Source organism: Rhinopithecus bieti, unplaced genomic scaffold (assembly GCF_001698545.2).
Source record: "Rhinopithecus bieti isolate Rb0 unplaced genomic scaffold, ASM169854v2 scaffold_42948, whole genome shotgun sequence".
NCBI classification, from domain to species: domain Eukaryota; kingdom Metazoa; phylum Chordata; class Mammalia; order Primates; family Cercopithecidae; genus Rhinopithecus; species Rhinopithecus bieti.
Genome location: NW_016817872.1, coordinates 616,598 through 640,648, shown reverse-complemented (window position 1 = coordinate 640,648; position 24,051 = coordinate 616,598). Strand labels below are relative to the sequence as shown.

Sequence of the window (24,051 nt, the reverse complement as noted above, 5' to 3'; positions counted from 1 at the left end):
GCTTCTTTGCAATGAATTCAAACTTCTTCCTTTAGCTCGGAGAAGTCTGATCCTCTGAAGCCTTCTCTCAACTCATCAAAGTCATTCTCCATCCAGCTTTGTTCCATTGCTGGCAAGGAGCTGCTTTCCTTTGGAGAGGGAGAGGTGCTCTGATTTTTAGAATTTTCAGCTTCTCTGCTCTGTTTTTCCCCCATCTTTGCGGTTTTATCTACTTTTGGTCCTTGATGATGGTGATGTACAGATGGGGTTTTGGTGAGGATGTCCTTTCTGTTTGTTAGTTTTCCTTCTAACAGTCAGGACCCTCAGCTGCAGGTCTGTTGGAGTTTGCTAGAGGTCTACTCCAGACCCTGTTTGCCTGGGTATCAGCAGTGGAGGCTGCAGAACAGGGAATATTGCTGAACAGCAAATGTTGCTGCTTGATCATTCCTCCGGAAGCTTTGTCTCAGAGGGATACCCGGCCGTGTGAGGTGTCAGTCTGCCCCTACTTGGGGGTGCTTCCCAGTTAGGCTACTCAGGGGTCAGGGACCCACTTGAGGAGGCAGTCTGTCCATTCTCAGATCTCATACTCCATGCTGGCAGAACCACTACTCTCTTCAAAGCTGTCAGACAGGGACATTTAAGTCTGCAGAGGTTTCTGCTGCCTTTTGTTGGGCTATGCCTTGCCCCCAGAGGTGGAGTCTACAGAGGCAAACAGGCCTCCTTGAGCTATGGTGGGCTCCACCCAGTTTGAGCTTCCCAGCTGCTTTGTTTACCTACTCAGGCCTCAGCAATGGTGGGTGCCCCTCCCCCAGCCTCACTGCCACCTTGCAGTTGGATCTCAGACTGCTGTGCTAGCAATGAGCGAGGCTCCGTGGGCGTGGGACACTCCGAGCCAGGCGTGGGATGTAATCTTCTGGTGTGCCATTTGCTAAGACCATTGGAAAAGTGCAGTATTAGGGTGGGAGTGACCCGATTTTCCAGGTGCCGTCTGTCACAGCTTCCCTTGACTAGGAAAGGAAGTTCCCTGACCCCTTGCACTTCCCAGGTGAGGCGATGCCTCGCCCTGCTTTGGCTCACGCTCGGTGGGCTGCACCCACTGTCTTGCACCCACTGTCCGACAAGCCCCAGTGGGATGAACCCAGTACCTCAGTTGGAAATGCAGAAATCACCCGTCTTGTGCGTCACTCACAGAGTGGCCATCTTGGAACCACCCTTGTATATCTTCTTTTGGGAATTGTCTACCCATGTCCTTAACCTACTTTTTAATGGGATTGTTTTTTTTTTTTTTTCTTGCTGACTTTTTGAGCTCCTTGTAGTTTCTGAATATTAGTCCTTTGTCGGCCGCATGGATTGTGACGATTTTCTCCTACTCTGTGGGTTTTCAGTTAACTCTGCTGATTGTTTTTTTGTTTTGTTTTGTTTTGTTTTGTTTTTGCTGTGCAGAAGTTTTAGTTTAATTAAGTCCTATTTATTTATCTTTGCTTTTGTTGCGTTTGCTTTTGGGTTATTTGTCACAAAGTCTTTGCCTAAGCCAATTTCCAGAAGGTTTTTCTGATGTCTGATGTTATCTTCTAGAATGTTTATGGTTTCGTGTCTTAGGTTTAAGTCCCTGATCCATCTTGAGTTGATTTTTGTATAAGGTGAGAGATGAAGATCTAGTTTCGTTCTCCTACGTATGGCTTGCCAGTTATCCCAGCACCATTTGTTGAATAGGGTGTCCTTTCCCCACTTTATGTTTTTGTTTGCTTTGTTGAGGGTCAGTGGCTATAAGTCTTTGCCTTTATTTCTGGGTTCTCCTTTCCATTCCATTTGTCTATATGCCTATTTTTACACCAATACCATGCTGTTTTTATGACCATGGCCTTATAGTATAGTTTGAAGTCTGGTAATGTGATGTCTCCAGATTTGTTGTTTAGTCTTGCTTTGTTACGCGGGCTCTTTTTTGGTTCCACATAAATTTTGGGATTGTCTTTTCTAGTTCTGTGAAGAATGGTGGTGGTATTTTGATAGGAATTGCATTGAATTTGTAGATTGCTTTTGGTAGTATGGTCATTTTCATAATATTGATTCTACTCATTCATGAGCATGGAATATGTTCCATTTGTGTATGTCATCTATGATTTCTTTCAGCAGTTTTTTGTAGTTTTCCATGTGGAGGTCTTTCACATCCTCGGTTAGGTGTTCCTAAATATTTTATTTATGTATTTATTTACAGCTGTTGCGAAAGGGATTGAGTTCTTGATTTGACTCCCAGCTTGGTCACTGTTGTTGTATATCAGTGCTACTGATTTGTGTGCATTAATTTTGTATCCTGAAACTTTGCTGAATTCATTTACCAGTTCTAGGAGCTTTTTGGATGAGCCTTTAGAGTTTTTTAGGTATACTTAGTCAGATTTGTTGTTGCAGGAATTCTAATACTAATATAGTGGCATCTCATTGAGATTTTTAATTTGAATTTCTCTAGTGCCTAATTATGTTGATTATATTTTTGTGTATAATTTACTATCTATCTGTGCCTTTTGGTGAAATGTCTGTTCAAGTATTTTGCCCACTTTCTAATTAAAGTGTGTATTTTCTTACTATTGAGTTTATAGATTTTAAATATATATTCTTGATATGTATCCAGAGTATATATTTTTTAAAGTTTGTTGGGCTTTTTATTTGCAAATATTTTCTACTGGTTCATGATTTGTTCTTCCCTTCTCTTAAATTATATTTTGTCCAATAAATATTTCCATTTTAATTAAAAAAATTCAGAAATCAAAGAGAGGTATGGGATGGAAATGAAGCTGCAGATGCTAAGTCCACACTCAGAAGTGCCACCTGGATGGTGACACCTGTGAGCGTCTCCCAAGCTACCTCTTCCTTGCCCAATAGCCCTGACTTTTGCTTTCTTCCTGGCACTTCCTTCAATAGAAACACTTTCTTCTTTGCCCTCTAATTATCCTTTTGTCTTGTGTATAGAGATGCTGAGGAAAGAATATTTGACAGTCAGTGGAGCTGGTTCCAGATCTTAGATCCTTTATAGTAATTCCGCATATTCTACTTATTGTGACAAATCAACTCCCCTCTCTGATACTCAACTGCCTCATCTATAAGGCAAAAATAAAATCATCTGCTCTGAAGTGCTGTTGTAAGGTTCAAAATAAAGAAAAAAGTCCTTTGTAAACTGTGAGGTGCCATGTGGGCAAGGGTTTTGATGATACCTTCATGGGTTAGTGCTTCCCAAATGGCGAGCTGCTAGTGCACACACACACACACTCATACACACACCTGTACCCCTCACAAAAAATTGACTGGTCTTGTTGAAAGGAACACATTCAGTGGGAATTGAAGATCTAGAAGAGTGAGCAGAACATATGGAAATTCCTTTAAGCTGTAGAACTGGGCGAGGTGATGACAATGTTGACTTTGATGCCACTACCATGCAATGAATGTGTAATACGTGCTCACCAAGCTCATCTAGCATCACTGATCCTCACGACAGCTTTCTGAAGACTCTATTACTATCTCTATCCCTGTTGTGTAGGTGAGAAAACGGAGGTTTAGAAAGTTGTGGCTGGATGCAGTGGCTCATGCTTGTAATCCCAGCACTTTGGGAGGCCAAGGCGGGTGGATCACCTGAGGTTGGGAGTTCGAGACCAGCCTGACCAACATGGAGAAGCCCTGTCTCTACTAAAAAAGTTATAAAATTTGCCAGGCATGGTGGCATATGCCTATAACCCCAGCTACTCAAGGAGGCTGAGGCAGGAGAATCGCCTGAGCCCAGGAGGCAGAAGTTGTGGTGAGCCAAGATTGTGCCATTGTATTCCAGCCTGGGTGACAAGAGCGAAATTCCACCTCAAAAAAAAAAAAAAAAAAAACAGTTGTGAAACTTGCCTAGGTACATAAGCTAATGAGGTCCCTGTAAACTAAAGCAGAAAGAGAAGTGGTGGGATTGGATGTGAACATTAAATGGGGACCTGAGGATTGAGTTTGCAGGACAGAAAGAACATATCAGACAGAGAGACAAGTGGAAACAACAGTACCAATGTGGGAAGGTGCCAAGAACAATAAGAGAGGAGTGAATCTGGACTGGGAAGCCATTCATTCACTAATTCAAAAATATTCTGAATACCCACCAGGCGTCAGCATTGGTGCCAGGGTCCAGGAATATTGTGTTCCAGAGGGAGGATGGAAGGGATACTTCTAGGAACTCATGCCCTTCAAACCAACAGGCTACCCACCAACTGGACAATAATGATGGAGTGTGGACTGCCATTAGCACAGACATTCACTTTCTAGTTCAGTAGAAAATCTGGTTTGGTTCTAGTTGGACTCTGTTTTTCCCCTGCTGTGTGTCTTCAGGCAAGTCACTTTCCTTTCTGTGCCTGTTTCTCCATCTGGAAAATAGGAGATTCACTTAATTAGTCTTTAAAGTCCCCAGCTCTGACTCTGAGGATGTTAGGTGACAATATTTCAACTCTGCATTTCAGGGGGACAAATTATGGAGAGCCTGGATAGCTCTGTGTCCTAATCTCAAAACAGTTACTCACTATCGGTGTAAGTTTGGAGATGCTCCCTGATGTTGCATCTCCCTTTCTTCATCTTCAAAATGAGCATCACAGTGCCAACTTCACAGAATCTCTGTGAATGTTAAAGGGATTGCGTATGTAGAACACCAAGCACAGTGCCTGGCCTATAGCAAGAAAACCAACAGTTGGCCCATGCCATGACACATGCTTTTTTCTATGCCATCTTCCTTAAACCAATCCCCAGAGTTTTTCTAGGCCTCAGAATTCTTTAAATGATGAGTGAACTGAGGTCCAGAGAAGGCAGGTGAGTCACAAAGTCAAAAAGCAAGTCAGAGCAGAGCCTATGTCCAAGCCCAGGTTCCTTTCCTCTCCAGGGAGCTGAAGAGTCAGTAAGTCACTCCCTCCCCTGCAGGACTTGGCTATTCCCAGTTGGCAAATGGAAACCTCTGGACAGTGAAGTAAGTCATCACCTCTTTATAGAGCGGAAATTACTCTGAAAGCGTAATTGGACTTCTCCTGCCTGGCTTTTTGGAACCTTGGAGATGGCTACAGCAATCCCCTTCCTGCCCTCCTCCCACATTCTCTCTATTTATCAATCCCTTCCTCCTTTTGGCTACTAGTGGCTGGTCTGCCTGCTCCCAGATGAGGGCCAGAGCTCTAGTTTGTTTGTGGGACTCTAGCAAGGGCTCTCTCTGGGTGGAGAACATGTGAAGTCACTCCTCACTCCTCCATCTCTGGGGCTTCCCGCCTAAGAGGTAAAATCCCAAATAACACCCATTCCCCAGTGTATTGGAGGTGAAGGGGAGCGAGCAATAGTAGGAAATCAAGTTGGTGAAATACAAAGAGCTTTGGATTTGATTCTGGCAGCTCAGTTTGCTAGTCCCACTTCTGTTATCCACCAGCTGAAGGACCTTAGAACATTTTCTTCACCTCCTTGGGCCTCAGTTTATTCACATGTGAAGTGCAAATCAGAATTCCAGCCTTGCCAGCCTCTCAGAGTTTCATGAACACCTATGAGTTAAGTCATTCGGTAACCACTTATTGAGCACCTACTACATACCAAACACTGTTCTAGAAGCTAAGGAGAAGGCACTGAACAAACTCCTATCATGGAGCTTATGTTCCAAGTGCAGGGTTTTGGGAGGCAATGATGGTAAAGTGGTAGATGTGCAATATAGTCAAAGAGTACTATGTGTTTGAAAGAAAAATAAAATAGGGTATGAGGATAGAAGTTGGGGGGATACCATTTTATTTAGGGTGATCAGGACAAACCTCTTTGAGGGTGTGATGTTTGAGCAGAGACCTGAAAGTGGGAGGAAGTGAAACATGTGGCTAGCTGAATGTAGGCTGCTCCAGACTGAGGATGTAGCAATAGCAAAGCCCCTGGGGCGTGCTCAGGAGCACCAAGGAGGGCACAGTCATTGAAATGTAGTCAGCAAAGGGAGAGAGAAGGTGCTGTAGCTGGATCGCCTAGGAGTTGATGGATATGAAAATACCAGGTACATTGTAAAGTTCTAGTGCAACATGAGTGCCCCCAAACCATCGCCACTTCTTCTTGTTTTGGGAATATATTTTATACATTGAAGAGAAGCACTGGGTCAGATATTTTACACATTGAATCCTTGAAATATTCTATTAAAGTGGTAATTCTTATTATTCCTGTTTTACACAAGAGGATGCTAAAAGTAGGAAGCCCAGTTTTGTCGGAATCCGAAGGTGGTTCTTTGCATGTTGTAGCAGACTTCTGGTTTTGGTTTGGTTTTGCCTTGATTTTCTTAAAAAATAAATTCTGACAACTCAGATCCATTTACATTGATTGGGTATCCAGTAAGGGAGAGGTGGAAACAGGGAGGCGAGCTGGGCACCAGGGAAAAGCTGAGTGGGAACCAACATTGTTTCCCCAGAGCAGAGACTCCCTGGATTCATCAATAGCCTCAGTGCGATTAAAAGAAAGAGTAGACTATCAGATACTAAAAGCACATGGGATGAGAAGTCAGAGATATTGATGCCCCATATGCAAAGTAGGGTGCTCTGATGTGCTAGCATAGTTAGTAATTATTGAGAATGTAAAGCATTTCAATCACTTTTAGAGGATGTGAAAGTGTCTCTGACCTTTACTCTTCCCTCATAATAGTCAAATCTCAGTTGTGCAATTTAACTAGGTGACCTTAGGCAAGTTAGTGTATCTCTCTGAATCTTGATATACTCATTTGTAAATTTAGGGAAATAAGCTAACTTGTGTTTTTGGTTTTTTTTCGGGGGGCAGGGACAGGATTTCACTTGCTCATCCAGGCTGGAGTGCAGTGATACTATCTTGCCTCACTGCAGCCTTGACTTCCCAGGCTCAAGTGATCCTCCCACCTCAACTTTCTGAGTAGCTGGGGCTACAGATGCATGCGACCACACTCAGTTAATTTTTGTACTTTTGTAGAGATGAGGTCTTTCTATGTCGCCCAGGCTGGCGTATTGTTGTTATTAAGCTGAAATGAGATGCAGTGCATGAAATACTAGGCATAGTATCTAACGTTGTGAATGCTTAAGTATATCAGTTGTCACTGTTATTCTGAATATTATTATTATTATTAGAGAGTGCAAGGTGGAAGTACAAGCAGTAGTTAGCAATATGAAACACTCTCACAGGGTTACTGTAAGATCAGAAAAGATTAACTGCTTAATAAACACTAGTTATTATTATTAACTCAATGTCCTTTAAGTAAAATGGGTTGTCTTCTTAGGCCTCAGAGAGTCAGATGGTGTCTCCCCATCTCACCTTCCCTTCTTTCTCCCTTACCGTCCTCTTTGCGCTCACCCTGGTTGGGCCCCCATCCTGGGGATGTCAGGTACAGTTGCACAGGTTTTGCAGTGTGCAATGCTACCACATTGCAAAGCTCACCATTCCAATTGTAGACATCATAAACATGTATTAATCATTGATCAAGTGTCTTGTTCTGACAAATCAGAATATTGGAACAAGGGAAGGAAGTATCTTAAGAAAGAGATGATTGTTATTTTTATTGTTTTCTGATTTGCACAGAGGCACCCTATAGGCTAGCAGTAATACTCTGAGCTTTAGTTTTCCTGTCTGTACAATGAAGCCCTGAAACAGATGATGCCTTAGGATCCCCATGACTTTGGGTCCTTGCAGGTCCAGAAGTGGACACTGCCCTACCCAAGCTCATGAAGTCAGCTGTGGGACTATGGAGGGCAGAACTGTGATGTGGACTGTGACGCCTTAGAGACCTGTGGGTTATTGGTCTCTCTACCTTAACCACAGGTACTTGTAAACTGTGGGTGATAGTCCTAAACTGCCTACCTCACAGGATTTTTGTGAGGATTAAATGAGGAAAGAGAGTGCTTTGTAAACCCTAATGAGCTGCACAAATTGGAAAGATTACTTACACATACGAACATACTCATATATTCATATATGTAAGTATTTATGTGTTTATATATGTTACATTGTAGTATGTATGTATGCATGTGTGTATATATAGTATATGTACGTGTGTGTATGTGTGTGTGTGTGTATATATTATGTAAAGCTGTTAACTCACAGGGTTAGGTATGAATTAGAAGCTTGTAAAACATGTTTACTCGTTCAGTATAACCCAAGGCAGTTATTAAACAGTAGGAAAAACTGACCAGCTAAATTTTCCAAGCCTAAAAACCCTTTTATAGTTTTCATTGTGGATTGAAGGGTGACCTTGTTTCCTTTTCTTTATTTAAAGGAAAATTTTAACATAAGTGAGGAAGCAAGGGAGTCATTTTAATAGAGTGAAAACCTCTACCTGTGGGTAGGAGGGATAGATGAGGGGATCTGGATGGAAATGCCAGTCACCTCCTCACTCTCCCCGCTTCTCCTCCCAGATCATCTGCCCCCAAGAGAGGTGAGACCAGAAGTAAAGCTGCCCTGGTCACTCAAGAGCATCCATCTCCAGAAGATGCCCTTCTAGCTGGTCCTGCCCTGCCCTTTCCTTCCTTCCTTCCTTCCTTCTTCCTTTCTTTCTCGTTCCTTCTTTCCTTCCTTTCTTCCCTTCTTCTTTCCTTTCTTCTTTTTTTCTTTTCTTCCATCTTCCTTCCCTCCCTCCCTTCTTTCCTTCCTCCTTCCTTCTTTCCTTCCATGTTTCTTCCTTCCCTCCCTCCCTCCTTCCTTCCTTCCCTTCTTTTCTTCCTCCTTTCTTTTTTCTTTCTTTCCATCTTTCCTCCCTTCCTCCCTCCCTCCTTCCCTTCCTTCCTTCCCTCCCTCCCTCCTTCCTTGCTTCCTTCCTTCCTTCCTTTCTTCCTTCCTTCTTTTTTCCTTGTTTGCCTTGGTCTTGGTCTTTCTGACTCCAATTTTCTCTGTTTCTCTCTCTCTGTCTCCTCACCAACTCATGTCTATGTCTCTCTATTTCTATCTCTGTTTTCTAAGTCTCTCACCTTCTACCCACTTCTCTCTGACTGTCTTTTTTCTGCATTTTTATTTCTGGTTCTCTGTCTCTGGCCCTATGTGTTCTTATCTATGTCTCTCTCTTTCTCCATTTCTCCTCTGTCTCTCACTGTGGCTCTCAGTTTCTGCTTCAGTCTTTCTGAGTATTTTCTGCCTGTAGTTCTCTCTTGGTCTCTTTCTCTATTTCTCTCTCTCTTTGTGTGTGTGTGTGTTTGTGTCTGTGTGTCATGTGTCTCCTTCTCTCTGTGTTTTTTTGTGTGTGTCTCTCTCTGTCTCTCTGTGTGTGTCTCTATGTCTCTGTGCCTCTCTGTCCCTGTCTCTCTGTCTCTCTCTCTCACACATACATGCACGCATACACATACACATACACGCACACACATTTGGAAATTTACCTCTCTCTGCCACCTCCCAGGTCCCACCTCCTTCTCAATGATTCACCTCAGCCTGGTTAAATGGTGTTGCTTGCACGACCAGAAAACCTGACTCATCTTTGCCCAGGCCTTCTCCCCACCCTTCTGGAGGCTTGCTGCCTCCAGGGGTGGAGTGGGGAGGGGGATGTGCTTTTTGTGTGTGTGCAAGTGCGAGTATGGAGGAGAAGTGAGTGTGGGGAATGGGATGGGCTCAGGACCTCATTCAATCCCAGTGGTGCTTTTGGGTTCCCAGAGATTGCCTTTGGGGAGTACTGGTCAGACTTGGGTTTGGAGCTTGGGTTCTTCTCCCACCCTAGGGGAGAAGAAGATAGACAAACAGTCTCCCTTATCTACTGAAGATATCCCAGCTACTAGTTAATGGCAGGCTTTGAAGTGTATATTTAGAAAAGGGAGGGAAGTTTGGGCATTCAGCTGTTTTTAATCTTGGGACACACAGTTTGTGCAGTTCTGGTTTGGGAGGATCAAAAAGTGCGAAATACATGAGGATAATTCACTTTCCCTAGTTTGTTGAGTTTTTCCTTTCTGCTTACCCCATGCAAAGTGTTTCATGAATTGGTATTTTTTATAATAATAGTGATAATAGCAAAGCTGCTGTTTATTATTTACCATATGCAAGGCAATGTGCTAGGTGCTTCCCATACACTATCGAAATTAATTCTCATTTGATTTCATTGATTCCCTAGAGATAGATATTCTCACATTCAGTTTACAGATATGGAAAATGAGGCTTAAAAAGATGATGTAACTTGCTTAGAGTCATTTAGCAAAGCCAGAATTCAAATCCAGGGCTGAGCACAATATTGTCTGTTCTGCTGCTTTTCCCTCTCAAAGGAGATTTGATATCAGTGTCTTAGTGAATTGAATTGCCTAACATGTGTGGAGGGGCACAGTAAGGGCAGGTTCCTTGTTAGCCACTGCAGGGGGTGGCTGTAAGACTGTATTAGTCATGGCTCAGCTCACAGCCTGGATGAGGAGACAAGAGCACAAGTTAGAGTTATAGCAGCACAGGATCAGGGATTAGAAATGTGTGATCTGGTTCCAGTACCTCTTCAGCTACCCACATTCCTTTCCTGAGATTCAACTTCCCCTAAATGGAAATTTTCAATTCCATCGTGCTGTGCCCACCTCATCACACACTTGTGAAGCTTAAATTTAATAAGGTGGTGGAGGCATACATTGTAAACGAAAAAGGATTTTACAAAAGGAGAGGGCAATGGAAAGAGAAGGGCAGTCCTCACTACACAGAGATAGAAAAGTCAAAGGGTTAATGGGTAGCCAGTGTGGGTGGCTGAGGTGCTGTAGCAAAGGGTGAGGCTGGGCAGAAACTCCAGGGTTTGTCAGGCATCGATAAACAATCATATCAATTAGGGAGATTTCCTGGGGTGTGGTGTCTGGCAGATAGATAAAGTGATAGGGAAATATAGAGGAAAATAAACAGGAGTTGGGTGAGTTGCAAGACTGAATCAGGTAAAGGCTGGTGGAGAATTTGATGAGGATTCTTTCTATTATGGTCATGTGCTTTGGTGGATGAGGAGATGAACTTATTTGTACAGAATCTCACAAGGAGGTAGGGGCACTGAGTCTCTACCCAGTGCTCTTTTGCATAAGACCCAGTGGCCGCATGGGACTGCTGTTTCCAACACAACTCCAAGGTTGATGCATAGTGAGGACCTAGCATCCCCCAATCTTCCACCCCATGGACTTTCTTCCAGTGGGTAAAGGAAGCCATGCTCGTTCATTGACTCACTTGTTCTGCATAAGCCTAGGCACTAGGGCTCAGGTGGTGACTAAGACAGGCCAGGTACCTTTCCATAATCCTCCCAGTGCATGAGGGGAGGAAGACAACTACATATGTAGTTATAGGACAATGAGTTACAGACTCTAATAGTGAGGGACACAGGGAGCTGTGGGGACTCAGTTGAGGGGCCCTAAATTTTGCCAGGTGAAAGCAAAGAGTGACCAAGAAGAGCGTTTTGAAAGACATCAGGTATGAGCAAAAACTTAAGGGATGAACATCAGTTGTCCACACATGTTTACAAAACCTTGACTGAGTCATGAGTTACCTCTCCAGCATCACCCTTGCCTTGATTCATTCAATCGACCTTTAATAAATAGCTCCTGTGGCCCCCACACTCTGCTAGACACTGGAGAAATCATGAACAAGATGGACAAGGCTCCTAAACTCATGAAGTTAATATTTTCGTAATAAAAAGCAAATAAAGAGGTAAATAAACTGACAAACACAGTAACTACAAATTATCACTAGTGCTTGGAATACAATCAAGAGTTCTCTGGTGGGGCATAACTGAGAGTAGGCAGTTTGGGTTTGCATTAGTTGGGGTGGTGCAGAGGATTCTAAAGGGATGGAACTTCAGCTGAGATGATGGAACAGAAGCAGCCAGCTCTTTAGAGAACTAGAGAAGAGTTGCGGAAGCTCTAATCTCAGGACTCCATTTTCCTGCCGCATAGCGCCCTCATACCCCAACTTTTTTCTCTGTGTGTGAAGTGAGTTAGCTTATTGGCATTCAAATTCTTCTGCGTTTAAGATGGCTATGTGTCCAGGTTATTAAAGATCCTTCACTATCACATTTTTTGTGCCCTGCTATGTCCTTGGAGCTGAACATTGGTATACATATCAGAAGTACTGACCTGGCATTTTTATTACCTTACCTGGCACTGAGAATTTTCCTTAACAACAACTACTGACATATGCATCATGTTTTGCAGATTATAAAGCCTTTAATGGATTAAAGATGGGGTCTTGCTATGCTGCCCAGGCTGGTCTTGACCTCCTGGCCTCAAGTGATCCTCCTGCCTTGGTGTCCCCGAGAACTGGGATTATTGGCATAAGCCACTCACTGTGCCTGGCCCTGAAATCCTTATTTTAGAGACAAGGAGACTGAAGTTCACAGAGACAGAGAAATTAAGAAGCGCCTGTTGTGGTGGAAAAACAATAGGCTTTGGAATTGGATCAACCTGGGTTCAAGTTCTAGCTTTGCTAGGTAGTAACTGTGTGTTTGGACAGCTTGCCTTAAATCTCTGAGCCTCTCTTTTCTTCTTCACAAAATAAGAATAATAACTTCAACTCTGCCAGATACTATGCTTTTTCATCACATTAATGGACAGAGGGGCTCCTTGGGCCCACCGTCAGCAACCTCGTGGTTTTTGCCTTTTTGTACAGAGAGGGAGATGTTGAATGAAGTGTTTGACCCAGAGAAAGTTGGAAGTATTAGGGGAACTGAGAATCTGATGGTAAGCACATTGTACAGTTGGTTCTTTCCACTTTACAATGATATAACATTTGGGAATGGAATTTTAAAAAGGAAAAAGGGAAAAGAAAACCCTCCATGGATGAGTGCTTCAAAGGCAGTGAACTCACACTGGCGTCCTTAAAGAGTGATGGAGGGGAGGGGAACTTGGCTTTCCTTTATCCCTCCCCTTCTCCCCAGTCTGGTCCCCAAATCAGCTTTTCTCACACATGTTAGCAATACCCACTGCAGCCAAATGCATTAGCATCATTTGTCCTCGAGACAGTGGGGATGACGAGGGCTTTTATGGCTCTAATTAATCCAGCTGTAGAAAAAGGAAGGCTTTATAAGCCAAGTGCATATTAATGTTGAGGTTAATACTATTAAATTCAGTATTAATCATAATTTGCAGGACTCCTTGGTTGGCTGCACGTAAAAGCAATCCTTGCTGTTCTCCCTTGCAAAATGTGAGCATCACAGGGAAGAGGTTTTGCTCCTGTGGTTCAGAGCTGTGACCACAGTTGTAGTCCTTTGCCTGGCACCTAGAGGGTGTTCGATAACTGCTTGTGAACTCTTTGAATAGTGAGGTTAACAAGTTTGTCCTAGACCTCAGAAAGGAAGACAAGTCAGTTGCTCTTTCTACAAACTCCTTAAAGGCAGAGACTGTATCTTTATAGCAGATGCCTCTGGGACCATGCCATATCCTCTTGGCCCATGGCTATTTCAGCTGCAGCTGTGGTGAGCAGCTCTGTGCACACTCAGGCTCACTTTGTGCTGCCAGTGACCTCAGATGCACACTTGCACTTTCTGCCCCACAGCCTTATGAGAGATTGAAGGAGCTCCCTAGGCCTGTGTGCAAGTACAACTTTAAAAAAAGTGTGGGGAAATTACACTTGTGGGTGAGGGACTTGTTATGGTTTGGCTGTTTCCCCAACCGAATCTCATCTTGAATTATAGTTCCCATAATCCCCATGTGTCATGGGAGGGACCCTGGTGGGAGGTAATTGAATCATGGAGGCAGTTTTTACCTGTGCTGTTCTCATGATAGTGAATAATTCTCAAGAGATTTGATGGTTTTATAAAGGGCAGTTCCCCTGCACAAGCTCTCTTGCTTGCCACCATGTAAGGTGTGTCTTTGCTCCTCCTTTGCTTTCCACCATGATGTTGAGGCCTCCCCAGCCATGTGGAACTGTGAGTTCATTAAACCTCTTTTTCTTATAAATTACCCAGTCTCAGATATGTCTTTAATTGCAGCATGAGAATAGACTAAAATAGGACTCAACCAATGGGAATCAGAAACTGGTAGATAAGTGCTCCATCTCCCCGACTTTCAGCCAGACAATTCTGGGGGGTATCTTGTTCCCTCCTTAAAAGGTTCCTGAAAAATTAGGTCCCATCTTGTACAGCAGCAAACTTGAAGATGTGCCTTTATATTGACTTTTTCTCTTCCCTGTCTTACTCTGCCCTTTACCCCTTGCCTGCTCCCTGGAATCACTTCCCAAATAAACCTTCTGCACCCAAGCCATTGTTCTTAAGCTCTGCTTTCCAGGGAATTTAAACAAAAGTGTTCTTTATGATTGTGCTCCCAGCAATCAGCTCAGTTTGCAGCACACAACAGATACATTCACTCACTATATAAATATTTATGGAAAACCTGCTGTGTACAGGCACCATTCTAAGTGAATAAATTCTCTTACAGGGTTTACAGCAGGGGATACAGGCAATATATCAATCCATCAATATATGAAAGACAGTGATAAATTTTGTAAAGATAAATGAGTAAAGAGGGTAAAGGGTGATAGTGAATGCTCCTGTAGACCGAGTGGCCAGAGAAGGCCTTTCTGAGCAAGTGACATTTGAGTAAGAATTTGGTAAAGGAGAGAGAGTAAGCCATACAATGACAAGGGAAGAGGGCTCCATGGAAACCACAGGTGCAAAAGCCCTGTGGTGGGAGTACATTTGGCATGTTAGAGGAGGAGGAAGAATGTCAGCATGGCTGGAATGAGTGAGTGAGGAAAGGAGCCCAGGCAGTGAGGAGGAAGGGGCTAGAGGAAGCAGGACACTGGAGATATCCCATGAATTCTTGTTGATTAGTAGTCTTTATATCCCTCACCCTAGGCAGCGTTTTATGGTAGGAAAGACTCAGATTTTGGAGTATGACAGCTTTGTATTTGAATTCCAGCCTTCTTATTTAGATAGAGTATGACTTTGGACAACTTGATTTAGATCTGTGAGCATTATTTTTTCATTTATAAAATGGCAATCATAAAACATATCTCATAGGATTTGTATCTGAGAGAACTCTTGATTGCAAGGAACAGAAAGCAAATGGAAAGTAGCAAAAATGGAAAAATAGTAACTCATGTATCTGAAATACCCAAGGGTAGATGTAGACCTCAGGCACAACTGGGTCCAGGGCTTCAAATAATGTCATCTGTTGGTGTCTGTTCCTGGAGTTAGTCTGATTGATTAAGCCTAGGTCACTTGTTTTTTTGGCCTTTGACATGAAATGTCTGGCCATTGATCACGTGCCAGTCTCTGAAGGATAGAAGGGTCCTTAGCTCTACCTAAATTGTTTACACTGAGATTGGGGGAGAGCTGGTTCCTAGAAGGAAAACAGGTGCTATTGGTAGAAAGAGGTGTGCCTTTATAGCCAGTCAAACCAGCAGATGTCCACTAGAGGGCAGGCATAAGGACGAGCCTGAAGGCTCAGCACGATGCCTGGCACACGGGAACTCTCAGTAGGTATTGGCTAGATCGCTGTTGCCTTTTTTGGAGCCCTTATCTTTATGTCATTTCCTCCTTTCCTATATTATTTGTGGCCTATTTACTCCTGAAAGGTTATGCAGGAGGCAGCCTGGCTATCCCAAGAGAGAGTTCTAATGCCAGGTGCTGATGTTGAGTAAATGGGAGCAGATCCAGGCTTCAACCACTAAAATTCAGTGTCACAGCATTCAGTAAATAGCTGCGTCATCAGCCCTATGCTGGATACCAGTAACACAGGGGTGACTGAAACAAAATTCCCGCCCCAGGCATCTCGCAGTCTGGAGGGAAATGTGTAGTAGGAAAGGCACAGATTTTGGGTACTGAATGTCCTGACTTCAGCCTTTACTCTGCCATTCTTAGGTAGATTTTTGTGAGAAAGTTATTTACAGATGAAACTCTCCTCATCTGCAAAAGCACAATTCACTGAATTCATTAGGTTTTATCAAATTTTAAGCAAGATGGATTGTTTTGAATATTTAACCAAGACAATATAAGTAAAAATGTCTAGCGTTGTTGATGCCGTGTAATAAAAGCCAAATAACATTTTCATTTCCTCTCCTTTTGCTTCCTTTCTTTCTTTGTTTCTTATTTCATTCCTTCCTTCCATCCAAAATGACTTCTTTTTGCCAAAAAAACGGGAAGATTTTAGGGAGTTAGATATGATGTAATGCACCTAAAAGCGACTGAGTGTGATAACTAAAAATTTTGCCATCAGACAAATTATTTAGACCTGAGGGAGCACGGATGAGGGGAGCAGTAATGTTTGTAAGCTATTCATGTATCAGGCATATTATAAATATTATCTTACTCAATCCTCACCTGACTCTCTGAAATGGATAGGATCATCTTCTTTTCAGATGAAGAAGCAGCCTCTGAGAGTTTAATCAGCCATCTCTACATAATATAGTTCATAAGTGGTAGGCCTGGCTTCAGAACTAGGTGTCATCTGCTCCCCAAAACCCACTGTCTTTCCACTACCTCCTACTGCCATTACAATAAAGGTGAGGATCACTACACACTGCTTCTTCAGATTTAAAATAACACCATGTTTCAGAAGAAACAAACCAACTGCAGCTGATAGGTGTGAGGCCCTCAAAGATGCATTTTGTCCCTGACACGTTCTCATAATGAATTGCTACAGTTGCCCAAGTAAAGGAAATGCAGAGAGAGCCGTGCTTCTCCCTGGGCACCATGACAAAGAGCATCTGCAGGTTAGAGAGGCCAGGCCCAGAATGGTGACTCCTAAATCCGCTTGGTGTTTCCCGAAAAGAGTGTGGAGCCCTGAGCTGGGGACCTTTCTCCTCACCTGGGCTAAAAGGCTAGCTTTCCCCACCCCCACATCTCCCCACTCCCACTGCTCCTTCCATTCTGGAATTTCTTTGCTGCTTTTCTCCCAACCTGTTTTCAATTTGCTCTCGTGGCCAGCTTTGACTGTGACCTCAACTCATTCAGAAGCAAGAGGGTGAGGGGAGAAAGAGAGAGAGGGGGGAAACAAGGAGAAGGATTGAGGGACTGCTGAAAGGAGAGGGAGAGGGAATTGAGGGATAGAGGGTGGGGCCTCTAGAAAAATTGATCCATGCTTTGTCAGGTTGATTCTGAAGCTGCAGCAGAATCATGATTAACATTTTCTGCAGAAGGTAATGAGAGCAAGGCTAGAGTCTGAGTGGATAAAGAAATGTGTGGGGATCTGGCCCCAGCCCACTCGGGTTACAGCCCCAGAAGAGCTGTAATGGGGAACAGGCACATTCCTGTACAGCGACTCCCAACTCCCTATCTGTTTTCAAGGAAAGAAAAACAGGAAAAGAATGTTAGAGACTTGGACGAACTTGGGTGAGGCAGAGGCAGCAGCCTGGGTTCTAGGAGGGTTCTACCATAAGACCCTAACAAGGTACCAGGGAGGTGGGAACAGAGGCCTCCCAGGTAGAGTGTCCTAGTGAAAGGTGCATGGGGCTCAGATGCAAGACAATGGGCTTGATTCTGGATTCTGCCCCTGAGTAGCTGCAAATCCTTGAATTAAGGTGTAGCATTCCCAAGCCTCTGTATTTCTCTCAGAGAATATAGCACAGTTCTGGAATTCAAACACTTTAAGCACTGAAACTTTAAAACCAACTTTTATAAACAGTTTTGTAAAAAACTAAATAAAAACATGGACCATTAGTATATAAAAGAGATCAAACTAGAGTTGATCTAGTTGAAGGTCAGTGTGAGTATATGGAAGACTGGCCCCAATCTCTCTCCTGTTAGTGTTCATCCTTGCCCCTGGAGTTCTCTATGTTATAATCTGCAAACCACTGTTAAAATATATGATATATTAGAAACATACTAAACTCCTATCTCTTGGAGACTTTGTGTCTTTCTCAGAAATTCCAGGCTTAAGAAGATGGCAAGGAGGAACCATGTACCTAGCACAGTGTCTGGTGCATAGTAATTGCCCAGGGACTGTATATCACATTCATGTTGAATAAAGTGGTCAGAAATTGGGGAGGAAGGGCTCCTGTGTTAGCTTTGAGAGATTTTCAATTCTCAGTGATTTTATCTCATAGGTTGGCTGGTACAGGTTATCTCCTAGATGCCAGGAGTCAAGACACAAAGTTTTTGTCCCAAATCTCCTTCTGTTGAGTGTATGGGCATGGACCTGTCACATTCCTTCTCTGAACTTCAGTTTTGTCACCTATAAAAGCAGAAGCTTGGATAAAAATATATCTTTAAGAGCCCTTATCTCTACTCTGTTATGTTGAAAACAAGAATAAGAAAAACAAGGCTGTTCATGGTGGCTCATGCCTGTAATCCCAGCACTTTGGGAAACTGAGGCGGGCAGATCACCTGAGGTCAATTCAAGACCAGAATGACCAACATGGTGAAACCCTATCTCTACTAAAAATACAAAAATTAGCCAGGCATGGTGGTGGGCACCTATAATCCCAGCTACTTGGGAGGCTGAGGTGGGAGAATTGCTTGAACCCGGGAGGTGGAAGTTGCAGTGAGCCAAGATCATGCCATTGCACTCCAGCCTGGGTGACAGAGAAAGACTCTTTCTCAAAAAAGAAAATAAAAAAAGAATAAGAAAACAAAACAGTGATAGTTAATACACATTTTAAGCTCTTACTGTTTTCCAGTATACAGTATTTTATATGATGTTTGCAACTCTGTAAGTTAGATACTATGATTCTCCTCATTTTACATATAAGAATATAGATGTACAGAGTTAAGGAGCTTGTCCAAGACAAGCAGTAAGTGAAGGAGTACTAGGATTTAATCCTAGGCAGAGTAAACTTAAAGCCCAGGCTCTTAACCACTGCTCTGTATATTATTGCTCATTCAATTGTATGGTTGCCAGATGCGGAGTATGTTATATTGTGGAACCACAATACATGTGTTGAATTGCATTGATTTGCATTTGTGCATAGAGAAGCCCCCAGGCCTTTCTTAGTACCCCCTCCACTGGGTGAGGAAGAACACTGGGGGATTACTTCATTCACCTGTCTTCATCTAAGTTGCATTTAAACCTTCTGAAATCCAGTGCCAAAAAAAGCAATCTTACAATTTACTTTATAGGTTTGTTCTTGTATTTAACAACCGTTCCTGTTGTCAGATTACAAGCTGTAGAAGGTCAGGGACCATTTCTTTTATTGTCTCATTCCTCAAGCTAAGAGAGTGGCAGGAATTCAATTGCAAATTGAATAGCATTGAGAAACCTCCCTTTCTGATACTATCATTTTCAAACTTTCTCTAGGAGGCAGCATAGTATAAAAGAAAAGGTATGTCTTTGGAACTGAAAAAATAGGGGTTCTAATCTCAGCTCTCTTCCTTTTTAACTGCAACATTAACCCCAGCTTTACCATGGGGATGATAAAATCTAACTTGTTAGATTGCTGTGAGGATTAAATGGAAAAAAGGAAAGTATGTACTAGATGTCAGTTGCCTTCCTTTTAACTTTTTCATTTGAAGATGATTATTCATACAGTTGTGACTAGAACTGAGCACTAAATATCCTTATTGATGCAATGATCTTGGTATGATTAGTTATACTGCATATACTGCAGGTGAGCCAGTTTCTTCACTTGAATTAAACCTGCAAACCTTAGAATTTTTCAGAACATAGAATCATGCCAATCTTACTGACCTGACATGTTTATGGGGCTTGTATCCATGGTCCATATTATTCTGAAATTCATGGAAATATCTGGAAAGCTATTCCCATTTAAAAATGAATGTCAGCCATCTTTTCATCTAAAGACAGGTAATTAACACAGGCCACAAACATACTGAATTCCTTCATTGATATGGTTTGGCTGTCGCCTCACCCAAATCTCATCTTGAATTGTAGTTCCCATAATCCCCATGTGTTCTGGGACGGACCTCGTGGGAGTTGATTAGATTATGGGGCACTTCCCCATACTGCTCTCGTGATAGTAAGTGAGCTCTCATGAGATCTGATGATTTTATATGGGGCTTTTTCCCCCTTCCCTGGGCACTCATTCTCTCTCCTGCCGCCCTGTGAAGAGGTGCCGTCTGCCATGATTGTAAGTTTCCTGAGGCCCCTCCAGCCATGCAAAACTGTGAGTCGATTAAACCTCTTTTCTTCATGAGTTACCCAGTCTCAAGTATTTCTTCATAGAACTATGAAGAATTGCTATGAACTATGAGAATGACGAATACACTCATGAAGATCCAACTCTCTCATTGGCTATCTGGAAACAAATTGAAAAGCAGACAGACATGGATCCAAGCTCAAATAAAACAAACATATAGCCAGACTTGGAATCCTGAGAAACCAAGTGAAGTAAGACCCTCACTCCATCTAGTAAATAATCCCATGTCTTCTCGCAACCCTCCCCCCCGCCCCTTTTTTTTTAACTTTTTATCACATACATTGCTCTGGAATTTGTGATATTTTTTGAAATGGACATATTGTTAGTTTCTGGTTGTACTGTGAAAGAACCTGATATAAGAGGCCTACAGAAGAAGTGTGGGATGCCAAAATTTGTGCTGAATAAAAGATTCATTCATGTCTTCATTTTCCAGACAAATCTCTGGTTCTAGGCATCTTTGTCTCTTTCTAGACCCTTGGCTTTACTTTGTAGACTCCAAATGCATGAGAGCGCTGTCAACTCCTTGTAACAAAAAGAAAAATGGAGACATTGAGAAGTTTAAGGACGTGCAACCCATGGTGGAAATAGTACTCAGTCTCAGGTCTGCCTTGCAGTAGCAGCTGAAATTGCCTGTTGCCATCACTACCCTGATTTAGACACTTGATCCTAAATCTAGCATCTACATGTCAAGTCTATGAACCATATATTATCTTTGTGAAAAATGGAAACCGAAAAACAGTACCCATCAGACCTGTTCTATTGGACTATAGGAGCAAATACCTTCTAGAATTGTTGTTCGGCTGAATCCCAGGTGCATCTGGCTGATTCAGTCAGATAAGTCTTGCAAAATTCACTGTAAGAGGAAGAATGAAACTCTTCTTTTTAAAACTGTTTTTCTTTAAGAATGAAACTTTTGGGCCAGGCACAATGGCTCATGCCTATAATCTCTGCACTTTGGGAGGCCAAGGCTCAGGAGTTTGAGACCAGCCTGGGCAACAGGGTAGGACCCCATCTCTACAAAGAATACAAAAGTCAGCTGGTGTGGTGGTGCATGCCTGTAGTCCCAGCTATTTGGGAAGCTGAGGTGGGAGGACCTCTTGAGCCTGCGGGGCAGAGGCTGCAATGAGCCGAGGTTGCACCACTGCACTCCAGACTTGGCAACAGAATGAGACTCAAAAAAAAAAAAATGAAAATAAATAAATAAATAAATAAAAATAAAGAATGAAACTTTTCTTTGAAAGACCAACAGGAAGGGATCTGTATATTCTGCTCAATCAGTTCCTTGGTAGAGAAGCACCCCCAGGCTGCTCTGAGTCCTAGTCTTCTGAAACACGAGTCAACACTGTTGTTCTTTTATGGTTTCATGACATTGTCTTGTTCTTAATCCCAGGTGGAGAGGATGTAATGGAGCTGGCATCCTTTTCTGGTTTATTACTGGGGTTGTACATGAATAGAGCTCTGAGGAGCTCTCTATCAGGCAAGAAGAAAAGAAGAAAACAACAGTTGAGAGGCCTCATATCATTTTATACTGTGTGGTACAAAAATACCTCATATGTCAGTTTTTTTCCTAGATCATCCAATTTTAGAATTGGAGGGTAACTTAGAGGCCATTTAGTCTGGCCCATTTACTTTATCTATTTTAAGTAATTTTATTGATATTTTATGGGTTACAAAAGCAATATATGTTTATTGAAGATAATTTTAAAATAGAGATAAACAAAATAAGATAGAAAAGTGCCCATTATGTCACTCTCCAGAGTCATTCTTAAACTTTTGTTTTTTTCTTCCTTCTGTTTTAAATGCATGTGCATATAAAATTTCTACAAAAATGAGATTACTTTGTAATAGTATAACCTGTTTTTTTAACTTCACATTATGTCATAAATACCCTTTGATATTCTTCCACAAATTATTTTTAATGACTATAAAATAGCCTATTGCATCATTGAACTCAATTGATATAGCCATTTCTATATAGCTGGACATTTAGCTGTTTCCACATTCTTACTAGTATAAATAGTACTGCAGTGTTTGTCCTTATAACTTAATTTTTGTTCATATCTATATTTTTATCTTATTTTTTCAGGAATCCTAATAATGATTCTAGCACCTTCACCATGCAGAGGAGAAAACTAAAGCACAAAAAATGAGGATTTAGTTGTCCAGGACTATACAGCAAATTCTCAGCAGAACTAAGACCCAAGAACTAAGATCCCAAGAGTCTAGATGTTCAGTTATTCTTTCTAGTTTTCTTTACTTCCTAGACTTCTTTATTAGTCCTGTTTCTAGTAAACTTCCACTACTACTTAAAACCCAATGGTTAGATTTAAAGTAAATTAAAGAAGTGATGGAGTTTGAGGATTACAAATATGTGGTACATAGTCTCCCATTGTTCCATCCTGTACATGGTGAAGGTTCGGTGACATCATGTACATCCTGTACACGATAAAGGTTCCATGACCTTCATCACTAATCAATCACAGAACTCTTTCCTCCTTAGCTGGTCTCTGTCCATCTCAGTATAACACTCCATGAATCCAGTACCCATGCATAACATTGGCAAATTGGCATGAAAATTATTTTACATCTTTAGTCCAGTTCCTTCATTATACAAAGAAGGAAAATGCAATTCTAAGAAAGAGGAGTCTTGCTCAAGGAGTTAAGAGGGAGTGAATGGCAGTGACAAGGCCAGAGTAGTTACAGAAAAAAAAGCATAATATCCTTACTACCTTTTCATGCATTTTTATTACACAATAATTTATCTCATTTGAGCCTTGCTATAATCTTATAAAGGTAGGTATTAGTATTTCCACTTGATGGATGAAAAAATTGTGCATAAATATGAACAAAGAGTCATCAAGGCTAAATACAAATCTGTGTCATTGTCATATATTTTGCTTTTTCTATCCATTATTTTTCTTGATAATGGTATCCAGACATTTGATAGGTTTGAATGACAGCAAAAACATGTGCTTACTATGGCCTGAGCTGGGGAGTTCATCTTTCTTTTTCTCCCTCCAGGAGAATTCCTGAGTTTTGCTGATGACTTACTCTCTGGCCTGGGCACATCTTGTGTAGCAGCTGGTCGAAGCCATGGAGAGGTCCCTGAAGTCAGTATCTACTCGGTCATCTTCAAGTGTCTGGAGCCTGACGGTCTCTACAAGTAAGATGTGTTGGTTGTGTGGGGACCATGAAGCAGACAGGATGATTTTAAGCCTAAGAGGAATGGCATGAGTTATTCTGTGCAGACCAGCGAAATGTTTTGTTAGCTAGCCTGTATGTGCAACTTGAGATTCTAAGGTTTAGAAGTGTCCGTTTGAGAAGTATGCCACAATGGATCACAGAATCACACCAGGTGAGTGCTGAAGTGCCCAGAGAGACCAGAAATTTAAAACCATTCCTTCTGCTGATTAGGAATCTGCAGCTCAGAGAGAGAAGAGTGTTTACTCAAGAGCACTGATCAAGTTATCAAGAATGGTTGGGACAGGGATCTCTGCCTAGTGGTCTTTTGCCTCTTGTATCCTTTCTTCTCTTTAAATATTAGATTAGTATATCTGATATATAGACACATACACACTGAAATATGCATACTGAGATATATATGCCGATATATATTTAATATATACTTTTTATTAATAGATCCAGCTAGCCTTTTAAAAATAGCGCAATTATCACTCCTTTGTAGAGTACATTGGAATCACTGCATTCAAACTTCTGAAGATGCAAGAGACAGTCACTCTGAGCTTCATTTGTTAGCCTTGGAAGAGAAAAGGAGCTCATTTGTTACTTTTTATTTCCTACCTCAGTGAGTGTTGGTTTTAGATCTGGATGCAACCATCATAAGCTGTAACATAGAGCTTCATAGACCAACTCTCCTTATGTACCCTAATTAGGGAACCATAGGCCACCTCCCTTATCAACTTACAAAGCTGAAGTTGTTACAAAGTTGAGCTTTATTCACCAGTTATTCAACTCATTTATTTATCACTGTATTTAGCCATTCAGGGATTCATTCTTTCCTCCATTAAACTATCTATCTGCCCAAAGATTTATCTATTTTCCATTCATCCCTCCCTCTTGCCCTTCTTCCCTCTT

The 24,051-nt window shown here is 42.0% G+C and overlaps 1 protein-coding gene across 1 annotated transcript in view; it reads left to right on the top strand.

The window, feature by feature from the left end:
- The window catches only part of ASTN2 (astrotactin 2), a 384,514-nt gene that overhangs the window by 299,934 nt on the left and 60,529 nt on the right, over nt 1-24,051 (top strand). Inside the window, exon 9 of the mRNA XM_017856274.1 lies at nt 22,978-23,119. Coding sequence (XP_017711763.1) covers nt 22,978-23,119 — 142 coding nt within the window. The remainder of the gene's footprint in view (nt 1-22,977; nt 23,120-24,051) is intronic.